Consider the following 17,144-nt stretch of genomic DNA (forward strand, 5'->3'; position numbering starts at 1 on the left):
CTGTGGTCAGGGGAACAGGTGATGAGAGCAAAGGACTTCTCTTTCATCCATGCCTTTTAAACTATGCCAAAAAGCTAAATGGGCCTTGTGAAGTTAACTCAAAGCTAGAAAGGACAAAGGTACATTTACCTTAGCATTGAATAGGAGTTATATTGGCCTGAAGTGAATCCTCAAACTGAAAAGGGCCTTTTAGATCAAACCAAAAAGATGGCCTTCTTCCACACAGCTACCCATGCCCACCACACTGAACCTTGCACAGCGGGTGGACAAGTCAGGCAGAGATAGCAACCCAGGCTGGATGTCAGCATAGTCACTGGTGGAGCTTGGGAAGGGATGCAGAATAAAGATGGGGGAGGGGGACAATGGAACATACCCAAGGGAACTCTCCCCCGGCTCCAGGGTGGGCCATATGATTCACCCTATCATCCTAAGACTCGCATCCAGAACAGAAACTACAAAAACATCCAAACAGACCAAAGGCATTACTCTCCCCACCTCCAGCATTACAAGGACTAACTGTGGACTCACAGACTACTTGAACCAAAGTAAAAGCAGGAGAGGACATCCTCTGTGAAGCTTCATCACTTTGTCATGGGTTGTGTTTCTGTTTCTTCCCCAACAAAGAGGGCAAAAGCCTCCAATCACTTCCTCAAATATGTAATGAACATGTCAGGATCCTTAGAGATGCCAAAACATGTGCCCAGACCCCAAATAAAGGAGCTCAGAATCCACATGTACTTCTAATAGGCCAAATGGGAGACAATGTGTAAAACATAGACCCCAAAGATGAGTCACATGGCACCTGCTGTCACTGCTGCAAAACTCAGAGGAGCAGGTCACCAAAAGTGTGCTGTGCAGCATATGAAAAAGAGGTGAGTTGTGAACAAGGATCATCTTGTTGGAAATAACGGATAGACCCCAAGATGTGCAGCAAAACAAGAATCAAGGCACAGTGGATACCAGCTCATCCATCTGGAGACTGTCAGTTACTTTGGGGAAGGGAAATATTTTTATGCTAGATTTTCCCCACTCCTCAGGGTACCACAATTCAACAGGATCTCTGACTCACAGTGTAGCCAATCTACTGTGACTTACAGGTAAAGATACAACATCTCCCACAACAACTCCCAATAGCCATTTATCTTGGCAAAAATAATAAAAATTTTATGGTCTTTATTAAACAAAATTGGCTGCAATAATCTGTCAAATCTCCCCAGCACATGAAAGATATTCATTCAATTCTTTCTGCCTTTTTTTAAAAATTTATTTTAGTTGTAGAGGGAAACAAGATATCTTCATTTATTAATTTATTTTTTATGTGGTGCTGAGGATCAAAACAGTACCTCACACACGCTAGACAAGCACTCTGCTACAGCCCCATCCCCCCGTCTTCTCTTTTGATTCTGGCAAAGTCAAGAGTCTCAAGAGCAGCTCTATACCCTAGAATATAAGTTCCATGAGAAAAAGGTGTTTTGTCTGTCTGGTTTGTGTCTATGTCCCAGAGCCTTGAAAGTACCTGGAGCATTTATTTCTTAAAAGAATAAAGGAAAGAATGGCTAATCATATGCTTCCCTTTTCCAACTTCATCTATGTGAAATATACTTTGCATTAAAATATATATATATATTAAAGGAACAACCTACCACTAGGTCAGCATTTCACAGTTCTGACTCCACAGACCATTTGTTTCTGGAGGTGGGGAGGCTGTCCTTTGCATGGGAGGATGTTTAGCAACACTGTTGGCTTTTTCTCACAAGATGTCAGTAGCATCCTTCCCGCCCAGTTATGGTCCAAAACTGTCTCCATGGGACACAATCTTACCCAGCTGAGAATCCCTGTTGTTGGCCTGCAGAGGGCTCCCAAAGAGCTGACCCAGACCCAGAAAACTGTTGTTTTTCATCTTATTCATGATCCTGAAACAGCGTTAGAAGAAATCCTACCTACTCCCTGCCCACTCTGAGGTGAACGCACCAGACAGGCCTGTGGTGAGAGCTGTGGGTGAGAGGAAATATTTGGTAATGAAAAGCAGGCAGATGTCTTAGACACAAATGAAGACTGAGCCGTGGGCCCAGGCCTTGTCTGTATTCCACAGGAGAAGCCCCTGGTGCCGAAGTGAGGATGGACTTGGTTTTTAATGATCTCCTCTAACCCTTCTCCACCACAAGGGCATTAAAGCATCTATACATTGTACCAGTAGCAGGGGATCCATCAGCAGCAACTTCACTTAAAATCCAGCTTGGAGCATCTGCTCCTAATTATAAGCAAGGCTGAGATTCATTAATATCACCACAACGAGTTCAACAGGCTCTTCAGAGAACAGGCTCTGCCCAGCTCTCGCAAGACCAGGCATAAATGTGAGGAAGGGCAACTGGTTCTGCTCCCAACTGTGGACAAGCTGAGCCTCTCACACCTGTTTCCCTGGCAAAACACCGAGGGATCAGAGAAACAGCCCACCAGCAAGACTTGAGGACTATGCCTCTCACCTGGCAAAAACAAACCACTAATACCCAATCCTGGGGCAAGGATGAAGTAAAACACACATTCTATAATTCTAGGGGTGAAACTTGTACAGCGTGGTAACATATGTAGATGGTCTTTGAAATGCATATGCCAGTATACCAAACATTTCAACTTCTGGGAATATATCAAAAAGAAATAATTCAAATGAAGTTAGACTCATGTGCCCCAATCATTCGTTATATAATTATTTGGAAAAAACAGAAAAAACTAATTCCTATCATCAGACACATTGGTTTGCTATGTTGTAGGATATACATTCACTGGACTAATACATACCAATAAAATGTCATTTACAAAGACTAATATCATATTAAAATGTTTATACTGTGCTATTAAATTAAATAGAGAGAGAGAAAGAGAGGGAGAGAGAATGCATCAGATCATAAAAACAGCATAATATGTACCATGAAAATAAAAACTTTGGTATTAAAAAAGTCTACTGACAGGGGCTGGGGTGGTGGCTTCATGGTAGAGCACTTGCCTAGCATGTGTGAGGCACTGGGTTAGATTCTCAGCATCACATATACATAAAAAAAAAAGTTCTAATAATAACTAAAAAAAATTTAAAATGTTTAAAATAAAAAATTAAAAGTCTACTGAAACAAATAGATGTCCCCCAAATAAGGTAAAAGTGCAGTATATTGGAGGATACCTTCTAAATTATCCTTAAAATGTATCTATTTCTTTGAATTAGGACTGGAGTTATAGCTCAGTGGTAGAGCGCTTGTATATGATGGGTAAGGCAGTAGGTTCAATCCTCAGCACCACATAAAAAAAATAAATAAGTAAAATAAAGGTATGGGGTCCATCTACAACTAAATTTTTTTTAAAAAAAGGTGTAATATAAAGTCAAAAAAATAATGGGAAACTAATGATTAGAGCATAAATTCATCGCTTCTATCTTCCCTTCTGTATTGCTCCCTTCCCCCACTAGAGCAAAAGCCCCAAGTGCCTGACACACAGCAGATGCTCAACACATTCTGGAAATTTGGATATATGAGTTAGACTATAGGTTTGCTTTTTTTTTTTAATTTCTCAATCAGTAAAACAAAAATATTGTTACCAGTGAACTTTCATATACTAGAAGTGAAAGAGTAAACTGGACCAATCATTTTGGAAAACTATTTAACCATCTCAGTTAAAACTGAATGTTCTTCTGGTGAACCATGGGCCGGGAACACAGCTCAGCGGTAGCACATCTGGTTAGTATGACAAGGCCCCCAGCTTCAACTCCCAGTACTGAGGGATAAAATGTTCATGGTAAGCAGAGTATTGCACACCTAGAAATGTACCTGAATATGGACTCACCAGAAGGCATGCCCAAGAGGATGCTATCACATAGTAACCAAACCCAGGCAACTACCACAATGCCCCTCAATAATAGAACAAGTAAATCATTTGTGGAGCAACCATACCACTGAGAATGAAGAAACAGCAGCATGTGCACTGAGTGCCAAATTAGATGTTGATTCCAAGAAGCCATGCACAAAATGGCACATCCTTATGGTTCCATTTGTGAAAGGATAAGAGCAGGCACAACTAATCCATGGTGTTAGAAGCCAAGAGTGTTCTTCCTGCCAGGGGGACAGGCAGTGACTGCAAGAAGCACAAGATGGACTTCTCAGATACTCATAATATTCTGCCTCTTGACCTGTTTGCTGGTTGTAGGGTGGATTCAATTTGGGTACCTGGGATCTCTTATATTTCAATGAACCACACTCCCCAGCAACTCAGGGCTGCTGAGGCCAGGGGATCTTTTTCATGATTATGTCACCATTTGCTGCACACCTTGACCTAGAGCCCTGACAAGGCTAAACTCACTCCACTTCAGCATTTATGCATACATCAAGTTCTGTCTTGTCTAAACCTTCCCCCTCAAGTGTACAGACTGACACCCTTCCTCCTATTGGCAGTATCCAGGTCCCTAGACTCTGGCAAAACAGCAGAGGTTGCAGATGTATTTTAGTAAGAGTCTAGGTAAGCTGAGGTCACTAAATCACTAGTCAGAGATGAAGGCTTAAGTGACCATCAGTCAGAAATGGCCCAGGGTCACAAGAAGGACAGTGCCTTGGGAAATCAAGTTCCCAGGACAGTGTTAGTCCATTTGCAGACTTTTTCTTTGTAGAATAACTTCCATCAGGTTTCCCAACGACTGTACAACTCTCTTTCTGTGCTTTGTCTCAGAAAGTAATCATGTATATTTCTCTCCTGCTATGTCCTAAGTGAGCCTAAAACAGGAGCCTTGCCACGGAGGCAAAGAACAATAAAACCCACTGAATTAGGGTCCAGGGTAACCATGGAAGGAGACTAAAGATAAGGCTCAAAAAATCATAGCAAAGCTCTTCCTGAGGTACCAATGTCTTTAAGCCACCAACCTAGCACATAAAAATCTCACAATTTCTCAAACACCAGAGAATATAGCATTATCTTATCTTTACTGTGAAAAGCATTTTCACTTCATTCACTGAAAGAGACACAGGCCTCATTTAAGAGGGCTCGTCAAAGGTTACGGACCAGATCCCCAAGTCCAAGCAAGGCTGGCTGGCTCTGATGCGCAGTAATGCTGTGACCTAAAGAAAGAGCTGGACACCAACCAACCAAGCCCACCAAAGTCCCAAGGGAGTCACCATGTCCAGTGAGACCTGAAACTCTCCAGAAGGCCTTAACAAGGGGGCAACAGGAAGACCCTAGAAAGCCACACAACTCTCTTCAATAGCCTTAACTGCTTTCTCCCTCTTGGCAACAGTTTTATCAATTTTAGGTTATCATTAATGAACTATTAATTACAGGAGATTCAGCCAAATATAGAGTAAAGCAAAGTTTCAGAGTTTGCTCAGGGAGCAATGGAAGGGCTTCAGAAGAAGGAATGCAGCCAACCCTTGTTTTCCGAATTTTAATGAATCTGTTTTTGATACCCTCTGATCTTTCCAAAATAATCTGGGCAACCAAACAAAATGATTTCTACACCAAGGAGAGGATCAAGTGGTGCCATCGTGCAGGGCAGATCCTTCAGACATTCTGAGCTTCCAGCATTTGCATCTCTGTGCCTAAGAGCATACTTCCTAAGACAGCAAACACCCTTTGTTAACATTCACCACTCCTTGTCTATTATGTGCCCTTAACACCACTTCCAATTCAATACCCTTTTCACTGTACCCTAAAACCAAAGCAGAGTCAATTTCCTTCAGTTCTTCTATGCAGAAAACATACCAATTCTGTTAGAGAAGATGCAAAGCCAGACCACAGTCGAATGGAATTGGGCAAGCCCTCTGGAGACAGGAAGATTTGCTGAGATGATCCCCCTGAGATTTTATCTATGGAGGGTCCCATATCAGTTCCACTATGCTCTTGTGTGCAAGTATCCCTATGGCCTTGGTACAGGTCAAAGATTAACTGTTATTCCACTCTAGGGAAACCACCACAGACACACACACTGGAAGATAAGATCTTTCTTTCTGCTGATATCAATGGGCCCTACTGGCATAAAGAGAAAATAACTACACTCATAATGATCTACTGCAAATCTTCAAAATAAAATATTCATTTGTCTAATATATTACTTCTTGGAGCTATCAGTGTTGGCTCTTTGGAATAAATAGTAATTCTCCAGGAGTTTTCTAAAAATGCAATCTGATAACTACCTGCATCAGAATCATCTAGACTGATTATTTAAAATGCAGGTTCCTGGATGCCATTCCTGACCTACTGACATCTGTTCTCTAGACTAGCAGGCTGAAATCTGTATCTAAAACAAGCCCTGACAGTGACTTTCTAAGATTACAAAGGTATCAGTCTGAAAATGCTGCTGCAGAACATCCATCCCTCAAGGCACTTCCATTTTTACCTTGGGCTCCCTTAGGAATGGGTTCGAGTGATTCCATCTATAGTGTGGGACAGAAAGGGTACAGCTAAAAAAGAGAGACGGGGGGGGGGGGGGGGGGCGGTGGGGGAGAGAAGAGTCCTCTGCTGTCTGCACAAATGTTTTCTCCATGTTTTATTAGTGCCAACATCGTTTGGGACACCTGCAGTACGCTCTGCTCCCTGATCTACTGCACAGATACCAACAGACTCTGCATAAATGGCTGCTTACCCCCACGTCATTAAGTGGGGTACCATTGACAGTGCTTGCTGTAGTGTGGTGTGTCAAGATCACACAGGAAGAATCTGAAAATTACTTACAAGAGTTGTAAAACTCATCCTTCTTTCCTTCCCCAGTGCATCAAAGTTCACTTTCAAGCATCAAATGGGAGAGGGTCTCCTGAGGGATATATTTTCACAGAACCATAAGAAAAGTTAACCCAAGCAAATTAATATGGACACCAGTATCATCTTTCTAGAAAAATTCCTGATGGGCTGGGGATGTGGCTCCAATGATAGCGCACTCACCTGGCATGCGCGGGGTGCTGGGTTTGATCCTCAGCCCCACATAAAAATAAAGATGTTGTGTCCACCGAAAACTAAAAAAAAAAAAAATTTAAAAAAATTCTCTCTCAAAAATAAAGAAAAAGAAAAAGAAAAATTTTAAAAGAAAAATTTTAAAACATTAATCAGGTTATTGTTCATTTTATAATTGACTTTTTTCAGCTGCCTAGATGTTTATTCTAAGTTGTGGTAACTTGTTAAATTTTCTTGTCCTACAGAATTCTTTAAATAGCTTTTGTTTTTATCTGGGAAGACAGAAACCTTCTGCTATAGATTTGGTGATGCATGTTGTCAGAAATAAAATTTGTAAAGAACATGATTTAAAAAAAAAAACAAAAAAAAAATAAAAAAATTCTCTCTCAAAAATAAAGAAAAATTCCTGATCTGTGAATGAGACATCATTATCTCCATGTCTGATGGATAGAGAGAAAAGTTATGCCCTGAGCCACTGAACAGATTGTTACTCTTGCAGATTTCTTGTTTAAATGCAGATCCAAGGGCTGTAAAAAGCACATGCCACACAGCACTCCCCATGGGCCACCACAGTGAATGCCTGTGTGTCAGTTTCTCCCCCAAACTGTGATCCCTGAAGCTGAAAAGCTTGTTTTTCATCTTTAGCCTCAAAGTCTGGCCCCCAGTTGGTTCTCAGCAGTGGAGGTGGTAGGGGACAAGGAGCAGCCCCATGAATACTAATGTCATTTTTGAAAGATAAACATGACAAATCATCACTCTGTCCAGAAAACTCTACGGTGTCTTTATTTCTAAACAGCAGTGGGAATTGTCAGAGCTCTAAAGTCTAGGACACTTGACTCCAGCAGGAAGGAAAAACTCATAGACTGAAGACACTAGAGAAGTAGTAAGTATTCTGGGGATAGAGGACTGGGAAAGCAAAGTGCACACAACAAGAGAAAGTCGCAGAAGAGGGGAGAAAAGAACAGGCCATCCTTCCAAGTACTGGGGCCATCTGTGTGCCTCACTTTCTACAGCTGACTCACTTCCCTGTCCCCTCACAAAATGTTTGTTAAATTGAAATTGTATGGAGCATGCTTTCTAAGCACCCTAAGGAAGAGCTTGCCATTTGCAGGAATCCTGGGGCAAACACATCGATGGAAGCTCCTCAAAGGATTTCCCATTTCAGGACCTTCAGACCTGCTGGCCCCACTGCCTGGAATGCAATTGCCTCTGCTCCTTACCTAGCTGGCTCCTGCCATCCTTGGGGCTCAGCCTCTGAGCCTTTCTCATGCTATTGAGTTCCTCCTCCTCCCTAGTATGCATTCTAAAAGCAACAGCATCTCTACCTACTTAGCACTTTTCTTAGTCACACCAATGTGGCTGTTTTGTGATTGTCTATCTGTCTACCACACTAAACCAGGACGGTATGAGCCCTGTCTGTCTTCTGCACCCAGCACCTAGCAAAGAAATGGCATAGCTGGCATTTTGGAAGAATTTTCACAACAACAAACCACCCTGCCCTGCGTGAAGTATTTGTTAGTGTTTGGGTTTTCCTAAACCACAGCAAATCTGTTTCAGCTGCAGTGAAGTCTAGGCCCTCTGACTATCTGTCATGATCTGAAATGGAAGAGGTGGGTCTTTGGAAAGAAGGAACAAAGGTCCGGCCTAGCTTACTAGTATTTCCAGGTGGTTCTAAAGCCAACCTGGAGCCTGGGGACTGCCTAAATACCAACAAGAAGCATTGCTAACTGCCACAGATGCTACCCCAAGGACAATGATACTAACGGCACCAAGACCAAACTGCAAGCATCTGATAACAAAGGATGCAAGGAAGCCGTAGTAACACACAGACTGGCTGGACCATTTGCCTCAAAATGGACCCCATCCCCCTTCCTGCCTATACAGCCAGCGTGGGACCATGCGGCAAGAGGAGATGAGGTTCTCCCTCCTGAGATGGGCTAAGGGCAACTGGATCAGAGATTACAGACAATTAAAGCTTAGCTGGTGTAACAGGTCCCCCAGGGCCTTCACATAAATAGGATTTGGGCAGAGCCGAGCACAAACCCCATCCCAGAAATTTCATGATGGTAGTTGCTGGTTTCAGGAGGGACCCCAGGGTCATAGGAAATATGATGGAGAGGTCTTCTCTGCCAGGATCTACAAATGGAAAGTAACAGAATGGGAAGTAATCTCACACAGCCTTCCAAACGAGCAACCAATGGAGCAAAGACAGGCTCAAGGATCATGGAATGAATTTCCCCAACATGCTTCTAAGAGAGAAAGCAGCATCCATGGCTGTATGCCATGGCCCACACTCATGAGGCAGAATAGAAGTGAGTCTTGGAAAACAAATCAAAACATCAGGGACACTGGCCACTCAGAGATCAGGAACATCCCAAGTATGCCCAAGTCAAAGACTCAAGCTTATCCTGGACAAAACTAGATTGAGAACTGTCATTAAGAGTGGGCTTTTAACCATGATCTCACTCAGCCACAAGGAGCTCTATACAGGATCGGAGACTGCACCTAAATGGTGAGGGAGTTTTTCGGATTTTTTCCCCTGTATCAGATTCCTCCTGCCTCTCAACGACACTCAATATGTTGGTACCCACCACCACTGTCAATTACTAATAGAATGAGCACATATTCAAAGCTAGTATGTGTTAGGGTCTGTAAACAAGTCAGGATGGCGCCTGGCATTTTGCAGAGGGAGTGGTTTGTGAAGTAACACCAGCGAGCCATTAAGTGTGGAGATTCCTTATTGGTTGACTTCTGTATCTAGTTTATGTTAATTAAGATAAGCTGTGTGGAATGTATATATACCCCTCCTGTCCTACAATAAACGGCTCCCACTCCTGCTGTATCAATCTACACAAGTTGCTCATCACCCCCTGGTTATTTTGCTGCAGCCGGACTGCAGCAAGTATGAATTACTGGGGTCACCCCTTTACAATGACCCCCACAATCCATGGTGGTGTGGACAGTTCCCTTATGGATTCTAACTCATCTAAACATTCCCTGAGCAGCTTCCTGCCCTGGGCTCTATAGTAAAGGTCTGGAGATAGCAAGTTCTTTATAATAGTGTATCCTGAAAGGAATTACAAAGTTGTGAAGTCCTGGCTTAGAGATAGGGGTTGGCCAAAAAAAATTTTAAAAAATAGTTTTTCAATGTGTGTGACACCTAGAATTCCCACCTATCAGAACACTAGCACCTCATGTGCTTATTATATTCCAAAAGACTTTCCTTCCCCAGGGATTGATCCAGGAGGTGTGCTTAGGATGCAATTCAAGTCAACAAAATGCTTACCGACCACCTGCTGTGTGCAAGACCTGAGAGTTAGGATCTTACTTCAAAAAGCATCCAACTATTAAAGAAGCTAAAATATAGGCATACACAACTATGAATTGAAGAATAATAATGCATAAAAATGCTACAGAAGTTAATATTAATAAAAAATAACAGCCTCCTCTTATCGAGCATTTAATAAGCCAGACAATGCATTAAGCCAATTTACTCTTCATGCCAACCCAGTGCAGCCAGTCAACATAATGGACATCTATTGACATAATGGACATCTGTTGACATCTGCCCTCCAGGCATGCATTTCTTCTTAAGGAATTGCCCTTCTACCACTCTCAAAACATGGGACCCAGTGGAGCCCCGACCACCACTAGTGCCAACTCCCAGTTCCAGCTCTGGGCATGTAACACAGCCCTGCAAAATCATCATATTCTACCAAATTGGACAAAGGGACTGAGGAATGGGTACATAACACAGGTAAATCTAACAAGTCTCATTTATTCTAGAACTTTTATTGGCACTGCTGAGACATAAAAATTATATAATGATGTAACTTTGATAGATATAGAATTAATGAGCTACTATATGGAATTAATCAGCCTGAGACTAAAACTAACATAAGGGAAAATAAAGTCCAAAGACAGAGGGGCAGGAGAGAGAATGACAGACATACACAAACTCCAAATCCCATGATATTAACTTGAGCCCCTGGGTGTAGCCTTACAAGAAACCACAGTTTATCAGTAGAATTTTCAGTTACACACTAAGTTTTCTAATCTATTTAAGCCAGCTTGGACTAGATTTCAGTCACTTTCCAAGTTCTCAACAATAGTATATTATATTGTATTCTCCCAATAAAACAGATGAGGAGTCAGAGGCTCAGAGACAAGCAACTTAAGACTGCTTTAAATTAACTATGTAATGATATGGTGCATTTAAACCAGAAATCTGCAAGAGTATCAATCTGTTCAGTGGCTCAGGGCATAACTTTTCTCTCTATCCATCAATGACAAAATGGAGACAGGTGATTTGTCTGGCTGTGGTCACTTTCATTTGTGATGGGTTAATTTCATGCTTACCTCCACAATGAGGGTGCTGGCCTCTGCAGTCCATCTTTCTGCAGGGATCTATTAAACTTTTCATCCTGAGCACATCTTACATTTTGGTGTCATACTAGATAACATATGGTTAAAAAAAAAAAAAAAGAATACTTGTACGCTTAGGCAAATTATTTAACCTCTTATAGGAAATTTCTTTTGTTTGTAATTATCTCACCTGGGGAGATATGATCAAGCATGATCTTGAATCTGAGGAATTGCCCAAGGAATACATAGTAGAACTTACCATAGGAAAGGTAAAATAAGTCCTTCTGAATATGTCCAATGTGAGATACTAAGTTGAGTTTGAAATGCACTATATTGAGTAAATAAATAAGAAATGATGTGTTATAAAATATTTAATTACTAACATTACTTTGTCTCAAGTAAGATAAGATAGTTGAGGTAATGATTAGGTCCCATTGCTCTAGGGGAATATTATAGGTCCAATTATCCACTTGGAGCCACTTCTTGGTTTTGAAAACAGCCTCATCAGCAGAGAGGAAAGTACTTATCCTCCCAGCAATGCAGTCCAGCTGAAATCCTGTGGGGTTGGGGAGACCCAGGAGAGACAGGGCATTCAGCCTGAGAAGGTCAACTGGGGCAAAAAGCTCTACCACACCTACCAGGCAAGACCTAGCTTTTCTCTGGCAGGGGAAAACTGAAGGTAAGGACAGAAAAGACAAGAATGCTCTTAGGCCTATCCACTTTCAAATTTTCCCTTTATAACAATCTCTGTGAAATAATTATTTCTATCAGTGGTCATCTGGTACAAGGGATTTAAGATAGTGGGTTCATTAAAGTGAGTCAGGATCACAGACTCATTTAAGTCTCCTTGAACCTGTTTAATCAAAATGATTTTCTGCTACTCTCCATTACAAGCTGAGTTTCTGTGGTGACAGATTAATGACTGATCCACTAAGCCATACCACCTCTCTTGTCATCAGCCCCACCAACTGAGCCAGCCCCTGTTCTATCAATAAGCTCCACTTGCCCTTGAAACTCATTATAGCTGAGATGCTAAGATCAAATGAGCAGATCTGATGCTTGCTGCCACCCCAGTTCTGCTACAGAGACCACCGAATTCCACAGGGTATGCACCAGAAGGAAAAAAGAGCGTAGGCTGGTCCTTGCACTCTCATTAGAATTACAAACCCAGGTCACTCTGGAGTAAGATAAATGCCAGCCAAGGCAACACTTCTGAGTCTCTGGGCCTGATAAAGGCAATTATCCTGGAGTTAAATGTCAGGGCTAGTTTCATGTGTGTAAAAGAAAGAAAATGCCATGTTTAGTGTAAGCAACAATATTATTTTAATCAAATCCAAAGCTTATTAGTAGGAGCCGATAAGGGCTGACATGACTTCTGCAATAAGCTGTGTCCACCTGGCTTCCTACTGCACTTTGTCTTAGCCTGAGGTTCTCCACTGATGGCTCTCAGGCTCTAAGCATGGAAGATTTGTAATGTGATGTCAATAGAATTGCACATTCAAATCCACCCAGCCCTTGAGTGGCTGTGGAACCCAGGCTCCTCCACATCCCAGCTCTGAAATTTTAACCAAGAGACTTAAACCTCCCAGCAAATAGGGAATAATAGCATTTCTTTTATAGGATTGTTATGAATAGTAAATTAAATAACATATAGGAAGTACGTTTAACAATGCCTGGCACAATAAGTGTTCCATACATGTTAGCTATTATCTATTTCTGCAATGTTTTACCCTTTCAATTACAACCAGAACATATTTCCTTTATAAGAAAAACCGTACTTTAAAAAAAATGAAAAAGAAATGTACAGCAGCCTAAGAATGGATGAGAGGTTACATAAGAGATTTCATTTATTAATCCCATTCACCTTTGCAACCTAGTGCCTAGCATGTGGTAAGCAAGTATTTGTTGGAACGAATGAATGAAAAATGAACAGAAGGATTTTTCCTTGTGGTAAAGGTCATGAAAGTCAAAGTCATATCAGATTAGTAGTATCTTGATGTCTAAATCTCAAACCACAAAGGAGTTACGCTGTATGACATCTAGAGACAAGAATTTATTATAAGCAATACAAACAGTTGCCTTTTTCATATCCTCCTCCTTTATACTGTATTTGTGCAAAAGTTCAGGCCTCCCTATGACCAAAAACATCCCAATTGCTAGTCTTTGTAAAAGAATAATTACCAAACTAACAGAACACAAATGCATTTAGGAGCAATCATCTGAATGTTGTTATATTTCTCCTGGATCCTTAACTGTAGTCAACAAGCCATGAAGGTTTTACTTCTGAAACAGAGATAGTAGATATTTGTGTGCCTAGAGCACACAAGTGATAAGTAGAGGCTGCTTAGTTGTCTCTGGCTATATCACAGCACACACAGTAGTCAAGGGAGCATGGAATACACATCTCGCCATCATATCCATTTCAATATTGGCCCAGTAAAAACCACCAATGAATGCCATCACCTCTCCAAAAAGAGCTCTTAGCTTTCAGTTTCCCACATTCAAACTTAACTCCTAAGTATCTTTCCCCAAAGTTGAACAAATTAGCAAGCAGTGGGTAATGCAAATAGTTTTCTCACACAATGAGTTTCAAAAATTGACAAGCATCTTAACAGTAATCTTAGGACACAGCCTTTCAAAGTTATCCAAGGCTCTGGAAAAACAACAACAAAAACCATAGCAAAGAGGCGGAGGCTTTCTCAACCTAAAGCAAGGCCTGGCTCAGCGAAAAAGATCAGCCTGATTGAGCAACTGCAGCGCTAACTGGGACTATTGTCCGCTGAGTAGCTGATTTCTAGAGAAAGCAACATTTTACTTTCTGATCCCAGAGGACTCAGGCTTTGTGGTTATTCCAAGTAAATGATCCAACTGAAGACACTTGAACTTGCCCTAAAAGAGCATCTGATCTGAATTTTGCAACACTTTCAAGAGGTTAATGGCAGTAAATTGTGTCTGAGCCACTGCTGGTATAAGATGACTCCATGAAGCATATAAAAAGGTTGATGATTGATGATATTTGAGATTGTTTTAGACATTTTTTAGATGTTTTTAATGTTATTCTGGATCGAATCATCATTTTTACAAATGATATACTGCTAAAAATAGTAGTTTAAAACCTAAAACTGGTCCAGAAACAAAATGCAATGTATTTGAACATTAAAAGCGTCTCTTTTCATTGGTAAGCCTCAAATTTTTTTTACAATAGCTAAGGCAGTATTTCTTAAACATAGGGATTACCTTGTATATTTGTTTAAAATATGAATCCTAGCACTCACCCCAGAAATATGGAATCAGAACCTCCAGGAGGGAAGAGCCTGGGTGCTATAATTTAGCAAACACCCCAGGTAGGTCTCATCATCAATCAGGTTTAGGAAAAAACATTGATCCAAGGATATAAAATGTCAGCACTACCCGTAAGCAAGATTAGAAATGAAGCCCAATTTTTAAAAATATAAAAGTAAAGGAGAATTAAGAATGTCACATTTAAGATACCCTGAGAAAGAAACCTTAAAGAAGCACAAAAGCAGGTAGACTTTTCCACAACCCAAAGATCCCAACAAGCACAACACACTCCCATCCCACCCCTGCTCTGGGAATCAAGGGACCAGCAAAGGTAGCCCTTCACCTCTACACCTGGCCCAATTTGCCCAGCTCTAGCGGAGTTTAGCATCTGCCCTTTCCAACTATCTAAAACTGGTAAAACAAACCAAAAGCACCAAGCAAAATTATTTCTACCCTGGGTGAGTCAATAAACAAAAGCTTCATGGTTTGGGCATCTTTTTCAGTCATAGGCAAAGATAGTCAGTACAGGGCTCCTCGGATCTGAGCAGAAAAGGGGACCAAGGATGGTTAACAGAGCAAGTCAGAACATGTGGTGGGGTGGGAGAGGACTGCAGGGAGTATATCTGCTACAAAAGTAGGGCCCCAAATAACTGTGGAAGTTCAATGAAAGTGCTCAAAGGTCCCTTTCTAGGAGAAGCAGCCCATCATCAACTATGGGAAAAAGAAAGAATGGGGAATAGAGAGATAATCAAACCCCACTCAAGGCTATGAGTCCATCTGCTGCTCTAAAATGGGACCTGAAGAGGATGCTCTTTAGAAAGCATCTGGCATTCATTCAATTCTCTATACCTTCTCCCTGCAAGGGATACTGGAAATGGGACTATGAGGAATCCAGTGGAGATAAAAGACCTCCACTTATCTCCCACCTTGAAGAACCTATAAACATGCCTATGACAAAATGGGGGGCTATGTGGTATGGTCAAGCTATTTAAAAACACATGCATGCTGCTAAAAATATTAGTTTAACATTAATTTAGCAAAAATATTAATTGAACCTAAAACTGCTCCAGAAACAAAACAATGCATTTGAACATAAAAATCTTCTTTTTGTTGTTAAGTATTGGACATTTTACAATATTTAAGGCATATATAGGAGAGACAAAACCTTCTAATGTTAAGTACCATAAAATATCACACTTCCAAGTCCCCTTGAAGAGCATGGCCCCAGCCACCTGGGGCAGTCTTTGAAGGAGCTGGCAGAGGCTCCCACTACACAGAAGGGATGCCATCTGCTGAAAGACTGAACTGGTGCCTCTTGCTCCCACATCTTCTGGGGCACACCTGGAAAGTGGCAGCCAACCCTGGGGCAGACACAGGTAGCACAGGTGCTTCTGAGTCCAGGAGTGAGTTTCTTCCTTCCCAGGCTTCTCCTTCAGGGATTTGGGCCAATTCCATGGGCCACCTGCTCTCTTTCCCCCTTCCCTAAAGATTCAAAGGGTCAAAACCTCCATGGTCCTTCCCAATATTTTATCAGGCCCATTGTCAGGGCAGCCCTCCACCATGACCTCCTCTCATACCATCCATAACTGGTTCCGTAATAAATGATCTGGGCTCATCCCCAAGCCTAACCTCTCCAGTAAAAAATTTTCTAATACACCCCAAAAATGGTCCAAATCACTGCCGCCCCAGGAAGCTTCTCCCTTGGGCTTGGCAAAGTCAGTCATTGCCATCGGGAGAATTCAGAAGCTTAGGGAGTCTGTCTCTCCACAGTTGCTTGGGTTTGTGCTGTATATCAGTGCGATCACCTGCCCCAGTCCTACAAATACATACACCTGAACAACAGGTAACGGGCAAGAGCATCAAGCCTTCAAAGTTCCCTTTAAAGTTCCTCTCAGGCAAGACGCACCCACTGACGCCCTCCGTGGGAGGTCTGCACCTGACAACCTTCCCACCAGGCCCCAGAGCCCTCCTCTCCAAGAGACCCCTCCCCTGCCCCGCAGGATCTAGCAGCAGCCGTACTCACGTCTCGGAAGCGGTTCCAGTATTTGTCCCGGTCATACTGAGAGACGGTGCTCAGCCACTGGTCATTGTCCAGGAAATTGCCGTTATCGAGGCCCGCGCCTCGGGCGAAAGCGTCCAGGTGCCGGCTCTCGACTTGGAGGAAGCACCACGCCGCGGCGGCCGCCGCGAGCACCGCGATCGCTGGCATCTGCGGAGCAGGGGCACGACCGACCCTTGAGCCCCTAGGGCGACCGTGAGCCTCTCGCCGGGGACCCCGCGTCTGAGCGCTTCGGAAACCGGCCCCAGCAGTAGAGGTGGAGACCTCACAGCGGGGACCGGGTCGACCCTAGCACACCTGGGGCGCTTCCGCGGAGCTAGAGACCTTGGGACCTGTCTCACGCATGGGGACTCGGCTACAAATGCAGAGGCTGGGGCACAAATTAGGTGCAGCTAGCAAACTACAGAGGACCCCTCTCACCTGTTCTCTGGGTGCCCCACAGAATACTGCTCTCAGGTCAGGGGAGTGGGTACCCCTCCTCAAAAACCCGGAGCCCGGGATCCGCAAGCCGCACTCGCACAGA

General features: G+C 42.6%; 1 protein-coding gene across 1 annotated transcript in view; it reads right to left on the reverse strand.

Moving 5' to 3' along the window:
• Spock1 (SPARC (osteonectin), cwcv and kazal like domains proteoglycan 1) overlaps positions 1-16,771 on the reverse strand; it is a 495,655-nt gene extending 478,884 nt beyond the window's left edge. Inside the window, exon 1 of the mRNA XM_027941082.2 lies at positions 16,586-16,771. Coding sequence (XP_027796883.2) covers positions 16,586-16,771 — 186 coding nt within the window. The remainder of the gene's footprint in view (positions 1-16,585) is intronic.
• Between the last annotated feature and the right edge of the window lie 373 nt (positions 16,772-17,144).

This window comes from Marmota flaviventris, chromosome 5 (genome assembly GCF_047511675.1).
Source record: "Marmota flaviventris isolate mMarFla1 chromosome 5, mMarFla1.hap1, whole genome shotgun sequence".
Classification (NCBI taxonomy): domain Eukaryota; kingdom Metazoa; phylum Chordata; class Mammalia; order Rodentia; family Sciuridae; genus Marmota; species Marmota flaviventris.